This window comes from Ipomoea triloba, chromosome 10 (assembly GCF_003576645.1).
Source record: "Ipomoea triloba cultivar NCNSP0323 chromosome 10, ASM357664v1".
In the NCBI taxonomy this organism is placed as follows: domain Eukaryota; kingdom Viridiplantae; phylum Streptophyta; class Magnoliopsida; order Solanales; family Convolvulaceae; genus Ipomoea; species Ipomoea triloba.
The window spans coordinates 6,220,300-6,234,721 of NC_044925.1; the positions used below are offsets into that span (position 1 = coordinate 6,220,300).

The 14,422-nt window shown below is 41.1% G+C and overlaps 1 protein-coding gene across 1 annotated transcript; it reads right to left on the reverse strand.

Annotated features, from left to right (window-relative positions):
• Positions 1–2,769: 2,769 nt before the first annotated feature.
• LOC116033061 lies at positions 2,770–4,605 on the reverse strand. The gene has a single exon (XM_031275817.1). The coding sequence runs from the start codon at positions 4,603–4,605 to the stop codon at positions 2,770–2,772; it is 1,836 nt and encodes a 611-aa protein (XP_031131677.1).
• Positions 4,606–14,422: the final 9,817 nt, after the last annotated feature.

A 14,422-nucleotide genomic window follows, 5' to 3' on the forward strand; every position in this document is an offset into this window, starting at 1 on the left:
CTCTCGAACTCTGTTTATGTCTCGAACTGGATAACTGTATCGAGAGGTCCTACCTCTCGAACTCTGCTTATGTCTCGAGACTTAGTTGATGTCTCGCAGACCCTTATTCCTCCAGTGTTGTCCCATGCTTTCTTCTGATCTGTCTATATGATTACAACACACGAGACTTCTAAGATGTTCAAACAAATTTCCCTCAAGCTTAAATATTTTCCGAGTTGAGCTCAAAGTTACCCGGTTGTATTTTCGCTCTTGGTTTACTTGTCGAACTTACAGCGTTTTTGCCTATGCATCGAGACTTGGGGATTTCTACTTAACAGTTGGTATCATCAAAACCTATTACATGATGTTCCTAACACTTTCCAGCAGCAACCCCGAAAGCACATTTCAAGGGGTTCATTTTGAGTTGAAATTTTCGCAGGCGGTCAAAAACTTTTCTTAAATGCCCCAAATGATCTGCGCGAAGTTTTGACTTCACAACCAAGTCATCAACGTAGCATTCTACCATTTTATGAATCATGTCATCAAATATAGTCTGCATAGCCCTTTGGTATGTAGCCCCTGCGTTTTTCAAACCAAAGGGCATCACTTTGTAACAATAGATGCCTTTTGGCGTTCGAAACGCCGTCAACTCCTCATCTTCTGGCACCATGCGAATTTGATTATAACCGGAGGAGCCATCCATGAATGACATGATTTCATGTCCAGTTACAGCATCTATCATCAGCTCTGTGATGGGGAGTGGGAAGTCGTCTTTCGGGCAAGCAACATTAAGGTCCCGAAAGTCCACGCATACACGGATTTGGCCGTTCTTCTTGCGCACAGGCACAATGCTAGATATCCAAGTTGGATATTTCACTTCGCGGATGAAACCAGCTTCTATGAGCTTGTTGACTTCTCCTTCAATTGAGGGAATAAGTTCAGGGCGAAAGCGTCGTTGAGCTTGCTTGACTGGACGGCATGCTTTTTTCACTGCCAGGCGGTGTACTGCCACCTTTGGGTCTAACCCTGGCATCTCCTTGTACGTCCATGCGAAGACATCAATGTACTCTTTCAACAACGTGACATAGATTTCTTCATCTTCATTAGAAAGGAGTGTGCTAATGAAGATAGGCCGAGGATTCTCAGGAGTTCCTAGGTCCACCTCCTTTAATTCATCTATTGCAGCTCGTACCCCTTTCTCTAACTCATGGGGTGCTTCTTCTGCATCTTCTCCCTCAATCGAGGTCTCATCACATAGAGTGATGTGGAAAGACGACGCTCCCTCGCCCTGAGGTGGTAATACGTCGTCACTTGAGCCAACGCTTTCCTCATTTTCCCCTTTTTGTACACGAGTGTGTACAATGGTCCGAGGTTGGACTTTCAACACCTCTCCGCATGAGATATGAATATCTGTTTCCCGTCTCATACGAGAAGGAATCATGCTTCTAAGCCTTTTAGAAGATTCCACTTCAGCATGATGACTGAGCGCTGAGACTCCACCTTACCCATTCTCTTGAAGACTGACTTCTTTTTGCCTTTGGCGGGATTGAGTTGTGGATCATACTCACTTTCATCTGTAGAGATACAATTGCTTGCAGCCCTGTTTATAAAGATTCGCACAGGTTTAGGGGGGACATAACCCAACCCTTTGCGTTCATGGGGCTCTTGTTGATTTGCGTTGCCTTTACCCCCGGCTTCGGAGATAAGCTTTCCCAACTTCCTAGGCTCATTAGGATTATAGCCAGCTTTGGCTAAAAGCTTATAAGCGTTAGGGTCGAAGCCCTCAGTACGCTTGGTGGGCAAGACCTGGTCCGCTTCATCTATTTTAAGTGTGTCAATTCTTGCAAGCGGGAAGATGAGCTTTGTAGGGTGTTGATCCACTTCCACAACTTCCTTTCCCTTTGACTTTAGTTGGGAATGCGGGTTGTCATTGCTTTTTTGGGCCTCTTCCACAAAGACCTGTTTCCTTATGTAGAACTTTGCATCCGCAAAGTAAGACTCAGCCTCCGCGAACGGGCTTTCATCGGCGACTACCTTTTCAATCACACCGTTCTTTTCATACATAAAGCATTAATGCCAAGACGAGGGAACCACCCCATTTTCATGTATCCAAGGCCTTCCGAGTAACAAGTTATAAGATGTCCTCGCCTCTATGACATGGCAGACAACGCTTGAACTTAAGCCTCCGACTCTTAAGTCGAGGTTGATGATGTCGATTGCTCTCTGCCCTCCTTGGTTAAAGCCTTGTATCATTAGACGGCTTTGGGCGAGCTCATCTGAAGATCCACCGAGTTTTTTTAGGGCTCGGAGGGATAAGATGTTGACAACTGAGCCTTGATCAGCTAGAATTCTTTTAAGCTTTTGCCCCCGTGTGTAGCCTTCGACAAACAGTGGGCGATTGTGTGGCGCACCTCCAAGTAACAAGTCTTCATCCTTGAAGGTAATTTCTGCGGAGTAGGAAGCTGCCCTATGCATTTGCACTTCCTCATCTTCGGTGTGTTTAGGAGATGAACATTCTCCTGCATCCACTTGCTTATCATTAGTATTTAGGCAGGAGCTAATATTGCCTGCCCCTTGAGGATTAAATCCCTTTGGCATATATTGAGCCAAAGAAACTGGTGCTCGTGGCTGCTTGACATGCCCCTTCATCTTCGATCTACGGGCATGGCCATTTGTTGAGGTTTTTGCAACCCAACTCTGCACTGTATGCCTTGGATGTCTGACAGGCTCACTTTTCTTCTTTCTATGAGTGACAATCACCCATTTTCCTTCAGATGTGTTATCATTTTGCTATGGTTTTGAACTTTGACCAGCAACATGTTTAACCGTGAATGGGAGTGGATGCTTTCGTTGCCCCCCATGTTCCTTCTCAGTACACAAAGGAGCAAATCGTCCAAGTGTAATTGAGATCTGATTCGTGCTTGTGCCGGCATCAGCAAGCTCAATTTTCCCGTCTCTGGCCAATGCCATAACTTTATTCTTGAAGATGAAACACTGTTCAATCGAATGACCCAGAAGGCGGTGATACTTGCAGTAATTTGGGTCATTCACCCTTGAAGCCTCATCAGGGCGTCTCATCTCAGGTAATTCAATGAGCCTAAGTTTGAGTAGCTCATCGAACATGGGAGATACATCAGAATCCAAAAAAGGATATGTTTTCTCCTGTCTTTCTACAAGAGTTGGCCTCCTACCTCCCCTTGACGAGCCAGCAGATGGTCTCGACCTAGGCCTTTCATTTGCTTTAGTGAAGACTGTCATTGGTGTAGCCTTCACAGTCATTGCCTCCTTCTTTTCCTGTTTCGGAAAGGGTTTATTTCCTCTCTTGAATTCTTGCTTTGCAGGAGCTTTGGAGGAGTTAGGCATGTTCAATACGTCGAGCCCTCCCCTGGCTTCGATGCTCAGCTCCATGTCGTGAGCACGACTAGATAGCTCCTCAAAGGACTTTGGCTTGATCCCTTGCAGGATATAGGAGAGTTGGAAGTGCATGCCTTGGATGCACATCTCTATAGCAGAAGTTTGAGATATATTTTCCTTGCAGTTTAGGCACAATTCCCTCCACCTTTCAATGTAAGCACTGGCACGTTCGCCTTTCCACTGGATAGTGGTGGTGAGTTCCAAGAAGCTTACGGTTCTCCTTGTACTATAGAAGCGGGTTAAGAACTCACGCTCCATATCGTGCCAACTATCGATGCAGCCGGACTCAAGATCAGTGTACCAATCAAAAGCAGTTCCCTTTAAGGAACGGACAAACTGCTTTACCAACAGATCGCCATCAGTCCCTGCATCATTGCATGTTTCCACAAAGTGGGCAATGTGCTGCCGGGGGTTTCCCTTGCCATCAAACTGCTGGAACTTAGGAGGTTGATAACCAAAAGGCATTTTCAACTCCTCAATCCTTTGTGTGTAGGGCTTAGCATAGGAATATGAGGATTGACCTCCATCCAACTTGCCTTTGATTGCCCCCATTATGTAGTCGTTCAATTGATCCACCAGTATCATGCCTTCGGTGATTGGTATAGTTTTCTCAGTTGCAGGCAAGTGAGAAGTAGTTTCTCCCACTGCAGGGCTGACATGAGGTTGTGATTGCTGAGTTTCTCCCACTGCAGGGCTGACATGAGGTTGTGATTGCTGAACAACCTCCACTGCAGGGCTGACATGAGGTTGTGATTGCTGAACAACCTCTTCTTGCCCCCTGACATGAGGTTGTGATTGCTGAACAACCTCTTCTTGCCCCCCGGGCTGCTTCCCTGGAGCACGACTTCCTTGTCCCTCCATGATGCTCCCTACCCTATCATCAAGGGTGTTGATCCGTTTATCTTGGTTTTGAAGGAGTGTAGTCATTTCTTCAAGAGTCTTAGGAATTCTAGCTAATTGCTCTTCCACGGACTCAGCGTTAGTTGCCATGGCAGGCATGACATTGTAAACATGTGTCCACTCAGGCGCAGCCTTCCATAATGGATGTGGAGGGGATACGGGAGAAGTACTCCCGCTACTGGCATTCCCCTGCATAGAAGTTGGACTACCACTATCGGTAGCTCCCTTAGAACAGGTCGAACTCCCAGCATAGGTAGTTGCCTTTGGGGCAGCTGGGGCATTGTGGATTCTTCGAACCACTCTTCGAGCCATGTCAAGAGGTTCAAGCAGTTGGACCCCCGAGCTCTTGACGCGGTTCCTGGTCAGCGGACCTTGCGCCTTCTGAGCAACACCAGAGCCGGCTAGAGGCGCAGCTTGGAATGGGTAGCCTGGGCATAGGTCTTCCTGAACATAGGGTTGTTCGATGCCATTGAACGCGCAAGTAGAGGTAGCGGGTAGAGGTAGTTTAGTAGTAGAGAGATGAGAGGCAAAGCTGTCCCACTAGGCGTGCCAAAATATGTAAACGCGAAAAACTTGAATTGTATATATTCAAAATTCAAAGTATCGGTTACAATAAGTAGTATGTATCAAACGAAAGAGGGGTACAATCTCTGTATAGAAGTCCTCTGATTCTCTACTAGAAATATGCTGTTCGGAAGTGTGCCTAGTTCAGATTATGTTGAACTGGAAGTATGCCGATTGGAATTGTACTGAATTCGGAATATGCCGAATTAGAAGTGTGCTGAGTTGGAAGTATGCCAACTAGAAGCGTACCGAGTTGGAAGTATGCCAACTGGAAGTATGCTGAGTTCGAAATATGTGAATTGGAAGTATACCAAGTTGGAAGTATGCCAACTGTAGGTATGTCAAGTTGGGAGTATGCCAACTGGAAGTGTACCGAGTTCAGAGTATGCTGAACTGGAAGTGTGCGGAGTTAGAGTATGCCAACTGTAGGTATGCCAAGTTCGAAATATGCGAACTGGAAGGGTTCCTTGGTGCAAATAAATTGCAGGCATACCCCTCGGTGCAAATAAATTGCAAGCGTGTTCCAGACAATATTCTGGCGAGATTTCGGCAGAGCTTCGCTATGCAGATCTTCAGAGCTCCCCTTCCTTGAAAATGAAACCACTATTTATAGTGGTGAGTTGGTAGGACAAATATAACCAACTCTATCCATTTGGATAATTCTTATATTTAATTAATATTTGAATTAAATATAAGGAACGTATCGGGACACTATCACGTCCAGGTTCATGATTTTATATTTTTGAACCGGTTTATCGTATCCACAATTTCCTCAAAATTATATAATCCACATATAATTTTGATGGGCCAAACCAAGTCAAAGCCCGCCAATTTAAGCGGCCCAATTAATCCAATTAGCTTGGTCCAACTCAATCAAATATATTTCCTGAACTTGGGCCAGCAGTTCAGCAACAATTACTTTAAATTAACTAATTAGACCAACCAATTATTTATTGGGCTATTTAATCAACCCAATTAAATAAATATTAGTCCAATTTAATTAATTAAAGCAATTAATTTAATAACCCATTATCCGTCACGGCCCAATAATATTGTTTGAATTTTCAGTGCCAACACCTATAAATTAGAATCAATTAACAATTACTAGAAGAGTTTGGACCGTGCTCCATCCATACCTACAAACCATTCGCAAAAGCAAGCAAACATAGTGGTCATTTAACTTAAACTTACAAGCATCCAAACATCACCATAATTTGAAATGCATCAACCTGTAATTCATCAAACCATTCAAACCAATTGTAATTATTCAAACCATAATTCAAACCGAAAAATTCATCAAAATGTCAAAATGAACTTCAAACCAAAACTCCATCAAAATCCAAAAGGCTCCCCCTTAGTTTATTCTCCCCCTCAGGTTATTCTCCCCCTTTTTTGCCAAATAAGGGGCAAAAGAAAGTTGTGAACATCATCGTGGTATGGACTAACTTGCGGACAGGGTGCCCGAACGTGGTGAATAATCAAGAGAATCATCGTCCTCTTCACTAGATGACCCAGAAGTAGATCCACGGGTTCTACACGCAGCAATAATTCGAGCATGAATGTTCTCTAGGCTAGTGATCTCTTGAGTCTGATTTTCCAGAATCACTTCTAGTCCGATAATCGTGGCCTGCTGAGATGCCACAGAAGAACGAAGGTGAGCGAGTGATATCCAATATTTTGTACAATTATTCACCCCTTATTTTAGTTGTTTTGATGCTTATTTCCCTTGTCCTAGTGAAATTGGGAATTGTTTGTGTGTTATATTGTCCAAGTGTTGAATTATCTACAAGAAACAACAAAGGAAGAATTTTGGAGCATTTTGGACAAGTTCTGGAAGAAAAGGGAATTACAAGGAAGAAAGGAAACAAGAATACAAATTGGAAAAGAATTGGAAGTTGCCTAATGGGCCAATGCTCATCTATCTCCTATATATTCTACCTATTCTCTACAATTAAAGGAGGTTCCCTGACAGAGTTCCAAACCCTAGTTAGTTTTAGTTTATTTTCTCTTTATATTTTCCTATCATAGTTTAGATTAGTTTCACATTAGATTATTTAATTTCAAGCTTGGAATCTCGGATTGAAGTTGGATTTGTTCTTTATCAGTTAAGTTCTCTTATTCCTTTATTTACTTTCTTCTAAGATTTCTTGCAATGTTTATGGTTATTTATTATTACTTTGCTTTGTTTACTTCAATCATGCGTGAGTAATTCGCTTATGGGTTTGGATTAGGGTGTTAATCTTGATGTTCAATTTATGATTATTGCATAAAGGGATTGAATCTTTTACCTAGGGTTTGTATTGATTTGGGGATTTCTTTCTACTTGTTGTTGATTGATGGCCACAATTAATTGCTAGTCTAGGAGAGGGATTCATTACAACGAAAGTTGGATGGAGACCTCGAGCCTTACCAATTTCAACCTAATTTTCCTACTATGAGAATAGGGGTAATTTTGGGGGCTTACAATGCTTAGGTGCTTAAGGTTATGATTGATGCATCACAATAGTGGGGCAATTGTAGCCTAATTCTGTTTATTGATTACGGAAGTAACTGAATTGAATTCTTATGTGCATTGCCCATAAATCCCTTGGTTAATTATTCTTTCCCTAATTCTGAGTTGATTGGAACATCAAGATTACAATTCCCCTAATCTGACCCATTCCCTTGTCATACAGTTAATTCCTTAGTCAATTGCTTTCTTTTATTTTCCATCATTCAGTTATTAGTTGCTTGGATTCTAGTTGATTCACATACTCTAGTGCCTAGTATTCCTAATTCACACAATTACGTGCCATAGCCCCAATCCTCAGCGGAACGACATAACACACCCACTTTTACACTCCCATTATACATCATCAGCGAGAGATGTCTGCATTGTAGCTGCAAGCTGTTGTCAAGCAAGTAGTGTAGTTGGCTCCTTCGGAACTGTAGAAGAGGTAGATGTCGAGACAGATGCTATGTCCGATAGTGCAATCGACGCACTAGGAGAAATAAGGGTGGCTCAATCATCATAATGATGAGCCTGAGCAAGCCTCTCATCAAAAACATAAATGTTTGAATTTTCATAAATCACTTCATCGGTGTAGGGCTGAAATCCATGAAGTTTCAGCATGCCATAGATTAGACTTGGAAACGGTAGATGGACTTTGGACTCTTTCTTCTTTGTCAGAAAAGTCCTGAGATGTGAGAATATTATTTCATCAAGATCAAAGGCCAGACTGTTATAAACTTTGTATAGCAGAAGAACAAGTTTTTCAGAGACAAAGTTATGTTAGCGTGCACAACTGGTATCCAGTTTACAGTTGCGATTCGTAGTAGCACGGAGTAGATTGTAGGCAATTGTTGAGCTTTGAGACCGGCGTTCGGCCAAGAGAAAATACCATTGTGAGTTAAAGCAGCAGCTTGAAGATTAGGACCAGATCAACAGAATTCTCATGAACTGATCGGCATAGATATGTATTGATCTCTTTAGGACTGAAAGGAAACCATTTGCCTTGAATAAAGATTTCATGAAAGTGAGTAGACCCCGATGTAAAGGTATCCATAGTCAGATTTGTATAGAACTCTGCAGTCAACCACAATGAATATGGACCGATGTTTTGAAGGCTATAGAATAACTTTTGATTCGTCAACAAGGAAATGATGTTGCATTTTTCTGTCAATTCTTCCACATTAATTGATTTTTCGAAAATCAACTCCCTTTTAGCATGCACTTTCCAGTCACTGAGCAGAGTAGGATACAGTAATATTGGCCGATATGACTTTTTGATCTCAGAAGGAGCTGAGGCAGTAGGAGCAACCGGTAGACCCTGTGCGAGACCTTGTCATCCTAGGAGGAAAAAACGAGATCCCCTTTTTGTGTTGTTTAGTCTCAGAAATAAACACCACTTCATCAAGTGAATCAAGCTTCCTTTTCTTAGTTTTCAAAAAAAAAAAAAGCTTCCTTTTCTTAGAGGTACCTGTAAAAAGCATTTTTTCTTTCCCTTTTTGGGAAGAATTTGCTAGAGGAACGGGAATGGAAGGGACAGACTCCTGAGTTCTGGACACGGGATCATGAGCATGCTCAGACTTAACAGAAGACATAGGAACAGACATGGGTATGCTAATTTCAGGACCAGAGGAGGGTACAGGATGCATCTTAGCAAATTGAGCAACATTTCTAAAAGCAAGATTAGAGGTCACAGAATTCACAAAATCAGATAGGGTAACTAAGCCAGGTAAACGAGACACATTGACAGGCATAAAATTAGAAGGTAAATTGTGAGTGGCAGGATCATATGGGTTTCCAGAGGGAATAGGAATAGACAAACCAGATTTGGGCGCAGAAGGAGCAAACAAAAACTCATATGACAAGGAAGCAGGAAACATCTCAAGTAAATTAATTGACATATCTAGTTTCCTAGCGGTGGGTACAGAGGATGTACCCTCTAAAGAGATAGGTAATGACTGTACCATAGTTGTCTGAGCAGAAGGCATAAACTAATTGGCGGTCGAAACTGGTTCATTGTCAGAGATTGCGGGTGGTACTTGCCATGGTTCGGCAGAGACGTTTTGGGCAAAGGCACGAAGCTGACGCGATTCTTTGTCTGTGAGGCCCTCTAGAAGCTCGAGATTTTGCATAATGGAGGCTAGAACACGATCTTCATGTTCAGGCAGAAGCGGAGAGTCGGCATTGATAATTCAGCGGAAGAGCTCACGTTTCTCAGTGGTAGATGTGAAGATGCTAAAAGGGTTTGACATAATTTTTGTTGTGTTGTAGCTTCTTGATTTCGTGACAGCAGGTGCGACTATGGAGATTCGGCGGAGAGGATGAAGCGATGGTGACAGAATTGTGTGTAGCGAAGGGAAAAATAGAACAGACTAGAAGGTGACATTGGATTAAAAGGAGGGTTTTGAGTGTAGAGGTATAATGATAGGACTAAAATTCTAAAAGCAAAGGAATTAATAAACAAAATCAAAAGATGGTCAGGCAACGGAAAAAAAGAGGAAATTCGAAAGGCAAATTATTGAAAAAGTGGATGCTGCGAGACTGGGTAAAAGATTAATGAAACACATATTAAAAATGGAGGTAGAAATTTGATAGAAGATAAACACTTGTGGGGAAAAAAATTGAGGAGGTAGAGATAGGTGTTCTAGCGTCTTTAGCGGATTCCAGACCGAACTTCATGAGTAGGTTCTTTGCATATTTTTCTTGGGATATAAAAATACCTTCATTTGTCTGATTCACTTGTAATCCCAAGAAATACGTCAGTTCTCCGATCATGCTCATTTCAAATTCTTGTTGCATTACTTTGATTAGTTGATCGGTTGCACCTGTCTGAGTGGATCCAAAAACAATGTCGTCAACGTAAACTTGAGCTATAGTTAAGTTCTTACCTAATCTTTTGATGAAAAGAGTTTTGTCAGCCCCCCCCCCCCTCGATTGTAGCTGTGTTTAAGGAGATATTGCATTAGTCTTTCATACCACGCCCTCGGGGCATGTTTTAAACCGTAGAGTGCTTTTTCTAACTTGTAAACATAATCTGGGTGCTGAGGATCTTCTAATCCTTTCGGTTGAGCAACGTAGATATCTTTTGTTAGATATCCATTTAGGAATGTCGTCTTTACATCCATTTGGAACAATTTTATCTTCAAGGCACATGCAATTGATAAAAGAAGACGAATCGATTCCAGGCGAGCAATTGGGGCAAAGGTCTCTTCATAGTCAACTCCTTCAATTTGAGAATGACCTTGGGCTACTAGTCGAGCTTTATTTCGAGCTATATTGCCAGCTGAGTCAGTTTTGTTGCCAAAGATCCATTTTGTACCTACAATATTGACATTGTCAAGTTTAGGGACTAGAATCCATACCTTATTTCTTTCGAATTGTCTGAACTCTTCTTGCATGGCCTTGATTCAGTGCTCGTCAGTAAGAGCCTCCTTTACTGTTTTTGGTTCTATTTTTTTATGTGTAGCAAGCATATCCGGCTAATTCAACATAATCACGTTTCGCCTTCCCTCGTGTTCGAATTCCTGAACTTGGATCTCCGATAATGTTCTGAATTGGGTGATTCTTTTGAGTTCGTGTTCGTATTTCTATCTCATCATGTTCTGATACAGATTCCAGATTTGAATCATGATTAGCTGGAGATGTGATAGGTACTGGTGTGAGTGGTTTTTGATTAGTAATAGGGAGTTCTGAACTGTCTGTGGCGGTTTCTAAGCTATATCTAGGGGACGAGAATTCAATGATGTCGTCTGGTTGATCATCTACCACCATGTTTGTTGACTCCATAATGAATTTAGTTACCTTATTGAACACCCGATATGCTCGACTATTTGAGGAATAACCCAGAAAGATTCCTTCGTCACTTTTTGGTTCAAATTTTGCAGTCAGATGTCTATCCGTCAAAATGAAACACCGTGAGCCAAAAATATGAAAATACTTGAGATTTGGCTTCTTACCTTTCCATATTTCATATGGAGTTTGTTTTGTGCCAGATCTTAAGTACACCTGATTGATAATGTGACATGCGGTGTAAACCGCTTCAGCCCAAAACTTTTGAGGTAGAGCTTTTGCATTTAGAAGGACTCTGCCCATTTCTTGAATGGTGCGATTCTTCCGTTCCACTACTCCATTTTGTTGAGGTGTCTTTGGGGCAGAATACTCATGCATAATACCATAGTTATTACAGAAGGCATCAAACAGGTTGTTGTCGAACTCACGTCCGTGATCACTTCGGAGTTGAATAATTGGTTCGCTTTTTGACCTTTGTAGCTTAAGACTTAGAGCTTTGAAAGCTTCGAGAGTTTTGGACTTTTCCCTAAGAAACATCACCCATGAAAATCGTGAGTAATCATTAACACACACAAAAATGTACCTTTTTCCTCCAACACTTTCAGTCTGAGTTGGTCTAATGAGATCCATGTGGATTAACTCTAAACAGTGTTTAGTGTTGATGATGTTTTGAGCTGGATGAGCTGTTCTAGTTTGCTTTCCTGCTTGACATGCACTGCAAACACCTCCTGTCTCGATTTTCAGTTTGGGTAGGCCTAACACACTTTTTGTTTTTGAGAGTTTGTCAAGGGATCTATAATTTAGATGCCCTAACTTTTGATGCCATAACTCAGACTCATTTATACTGGACCTGCAACAAAGAATATCATTAGTCAGAATGTAGCAATTGTCAGAGGATCTCTTACCTTCCATAACACATTGTTTCTGATTATCGAGGACGTTGCAACTGTCCTTTGTGAAACATACATTCCAGTTTTGATCACAAAGCTGGCTGATGCTTATGAGATTTGCATGAAGACCGTTGACCAACAACAGTTTCTGAAGTTTCGGAAGCCCTGTGACATTTAAAGTGCCTACACCGGTGATTTTTCCTTTTACACCATCACCAAAGGTAACTTCACCTTTAATCTCTTTGACATTACTTAGGTATTTTGTGTTACCGGTCATGTGGCGTGAGCAACCACTATCAAAATACCATTTCTCTTCTCTACCTGTACTTCTAGAGTGGAATGAAACATGGCACACATAGTCAGTTTTCTTTACCCAGATCTACTTAGTAAATGGGGTAATACGTTTGTGAAGATACTTTTCTGTTCTTTGATCTTTGTAGAAATAAAAACACTCAGGTCTGGTGTGGCCACAGATCCTACAATAATGGCAAATAGGGTTATAAACTTTAGGAATACGTCTATTATACCATACTTTACCATGCTGGTGTCTTGATGACTCAGTAATATCTTCCTGATCAGTTCTAGAAGCTTTGACAAAGATGGTTTTGTCTTTGTTGTTGCCACCAGTTAATCCGAGTCCAAATTTCGTAGACGATTGCCTTCCGGCATCAAGAATTTTGTCAAGAGTCGAGGTAGTATCCATAATTTGAATTTGCTTTTTGAGAGTGCTCAGTTCCTATTTTAGCTCCTTAACTTCTTATTTCAGCTTCTCTTCTCGATCAATCGCAATTTTAAGAGATAAGTCTCTATCTACAACCTCAATTCCAATACTGGTGAACTCATCGCGAACCCTTCTACCTATCGAACACTTATAGGTCGCTTGATATACTTCACTGTGACACGCCATGGCATCACATACTCTATCAACCTCTTGTCATAATTTATGTCTACACCTAGAGAACCTCATAGGCAAGTTGTTCTTCGCATCGTTCGGTACCTCAAAAACTCACCCAACCGTGGTATATTACTCTATGCTAATACTTCCTTGAAATTACATGCTTATTGTGATGTTGATTGGGCATCCTGCCACACAACTCACTAGTCAACTATTGGATATTGCACCTTTTTTTTTATGGCTAAGCTCACTTTTGTGGAGGGCAAAGAAACAAGCCACCATATCTAGATCTCTTACTGAAGCCGAATATCAAGCAATGACTAGTGTTGCAAGTGAAATCACTTGGCTACAACTATTACTATATGAACTCGACATCCCGCCACACTCGGCTCATTTGCACTGTGACAACTAAGCCACCCAACACAACCAATAATCCGGTATTTCAAGAATGCACCAAACATGTTGAGATCGGTTGTCACTTTGTACGAGAAAAAATCCAGGTTAGTCAATCCGCACTACCTTAGTTCATTCCAGCCAACAATTAGTCGATATAATCATGAAGAATCTCCCCCTGCATACTTCTACAACAATTCTATCTAAAGCTCACACATAGGATTTGAGCTTGAGGAGGAGTGTAGAAATTTATTTTACCATATGTAAATATTCTTTCCTCATTCTTTGTAATATGATTAGTCAATAATAGGATTTCCTTACCATTATTTTCTATGTTACCATTAGAGTAGCTAGTATATATATGCTTAGGATTTTTCATTCTTCAACACACAATAAATAAAAAATATATTTTTCCATTCTCTAACACTAAAACACATATATTTTTCCATTCTCCAACACTAAAACACATACTCTGTTGACTGCAACTTACTTTCGTCTTCTTCTCCACCCAACCTTTCCTCACCATTTCTACCTTCCTCCATCTCGATCTTCTAATCTTCACTCTCGTGTGACTACAAACCGGCATGTGGATCTGTACTGGGCATCCATTGTTGATCCCAGATGAATGCTTAAGGTTTTTGTGTGTGTGTGTGTGAAACACAAATGGGACTTGCTTTTGTCGTACAATACGACAAACACAAGTCCCACTTGCGTTTCTTATTATAAATACGAGAAATGCAAGTTGTTTTACGCGAAAAAAAATGTTTTCCATAAATTTAAGAAACTCCTTTGAGACTTGCGTATTGTACCATAAACACAAGTCCAATGGAGTTTTTTTTTTTTTTTTATATAAAATGTACAAGTTTTAAAAAGTGTCTATTTTTGTCCACCCCTCTCAACTTTTGCCCAATTCTAGGTTATTTTTCCCTTTTTGTTTATTTGCAACTTGGGAGGAAGAGGGTGAGCAATGCCCTAAAGATTATACCTTTAACTCTAGCAAGTTGAGAATGAAATACTAATTGAAAGACAAAAAGGGAAGGATCACAATAAATGATGATCAAGTTTGGCAAGTAGTTAATTTGAAATCTTAAAGTAAAAAAGTCATTATAG

Bases quoted from the DNA above. Each gene is read 5' to 3' on its own strand.
- LOC116033061 (XM_031275817.1), bottom strand. From the start codon at position 4,605: ATGGCTCGAAGAGTGGTTCGAAGAATCCACAATGCCCCAGCTGCCCCA.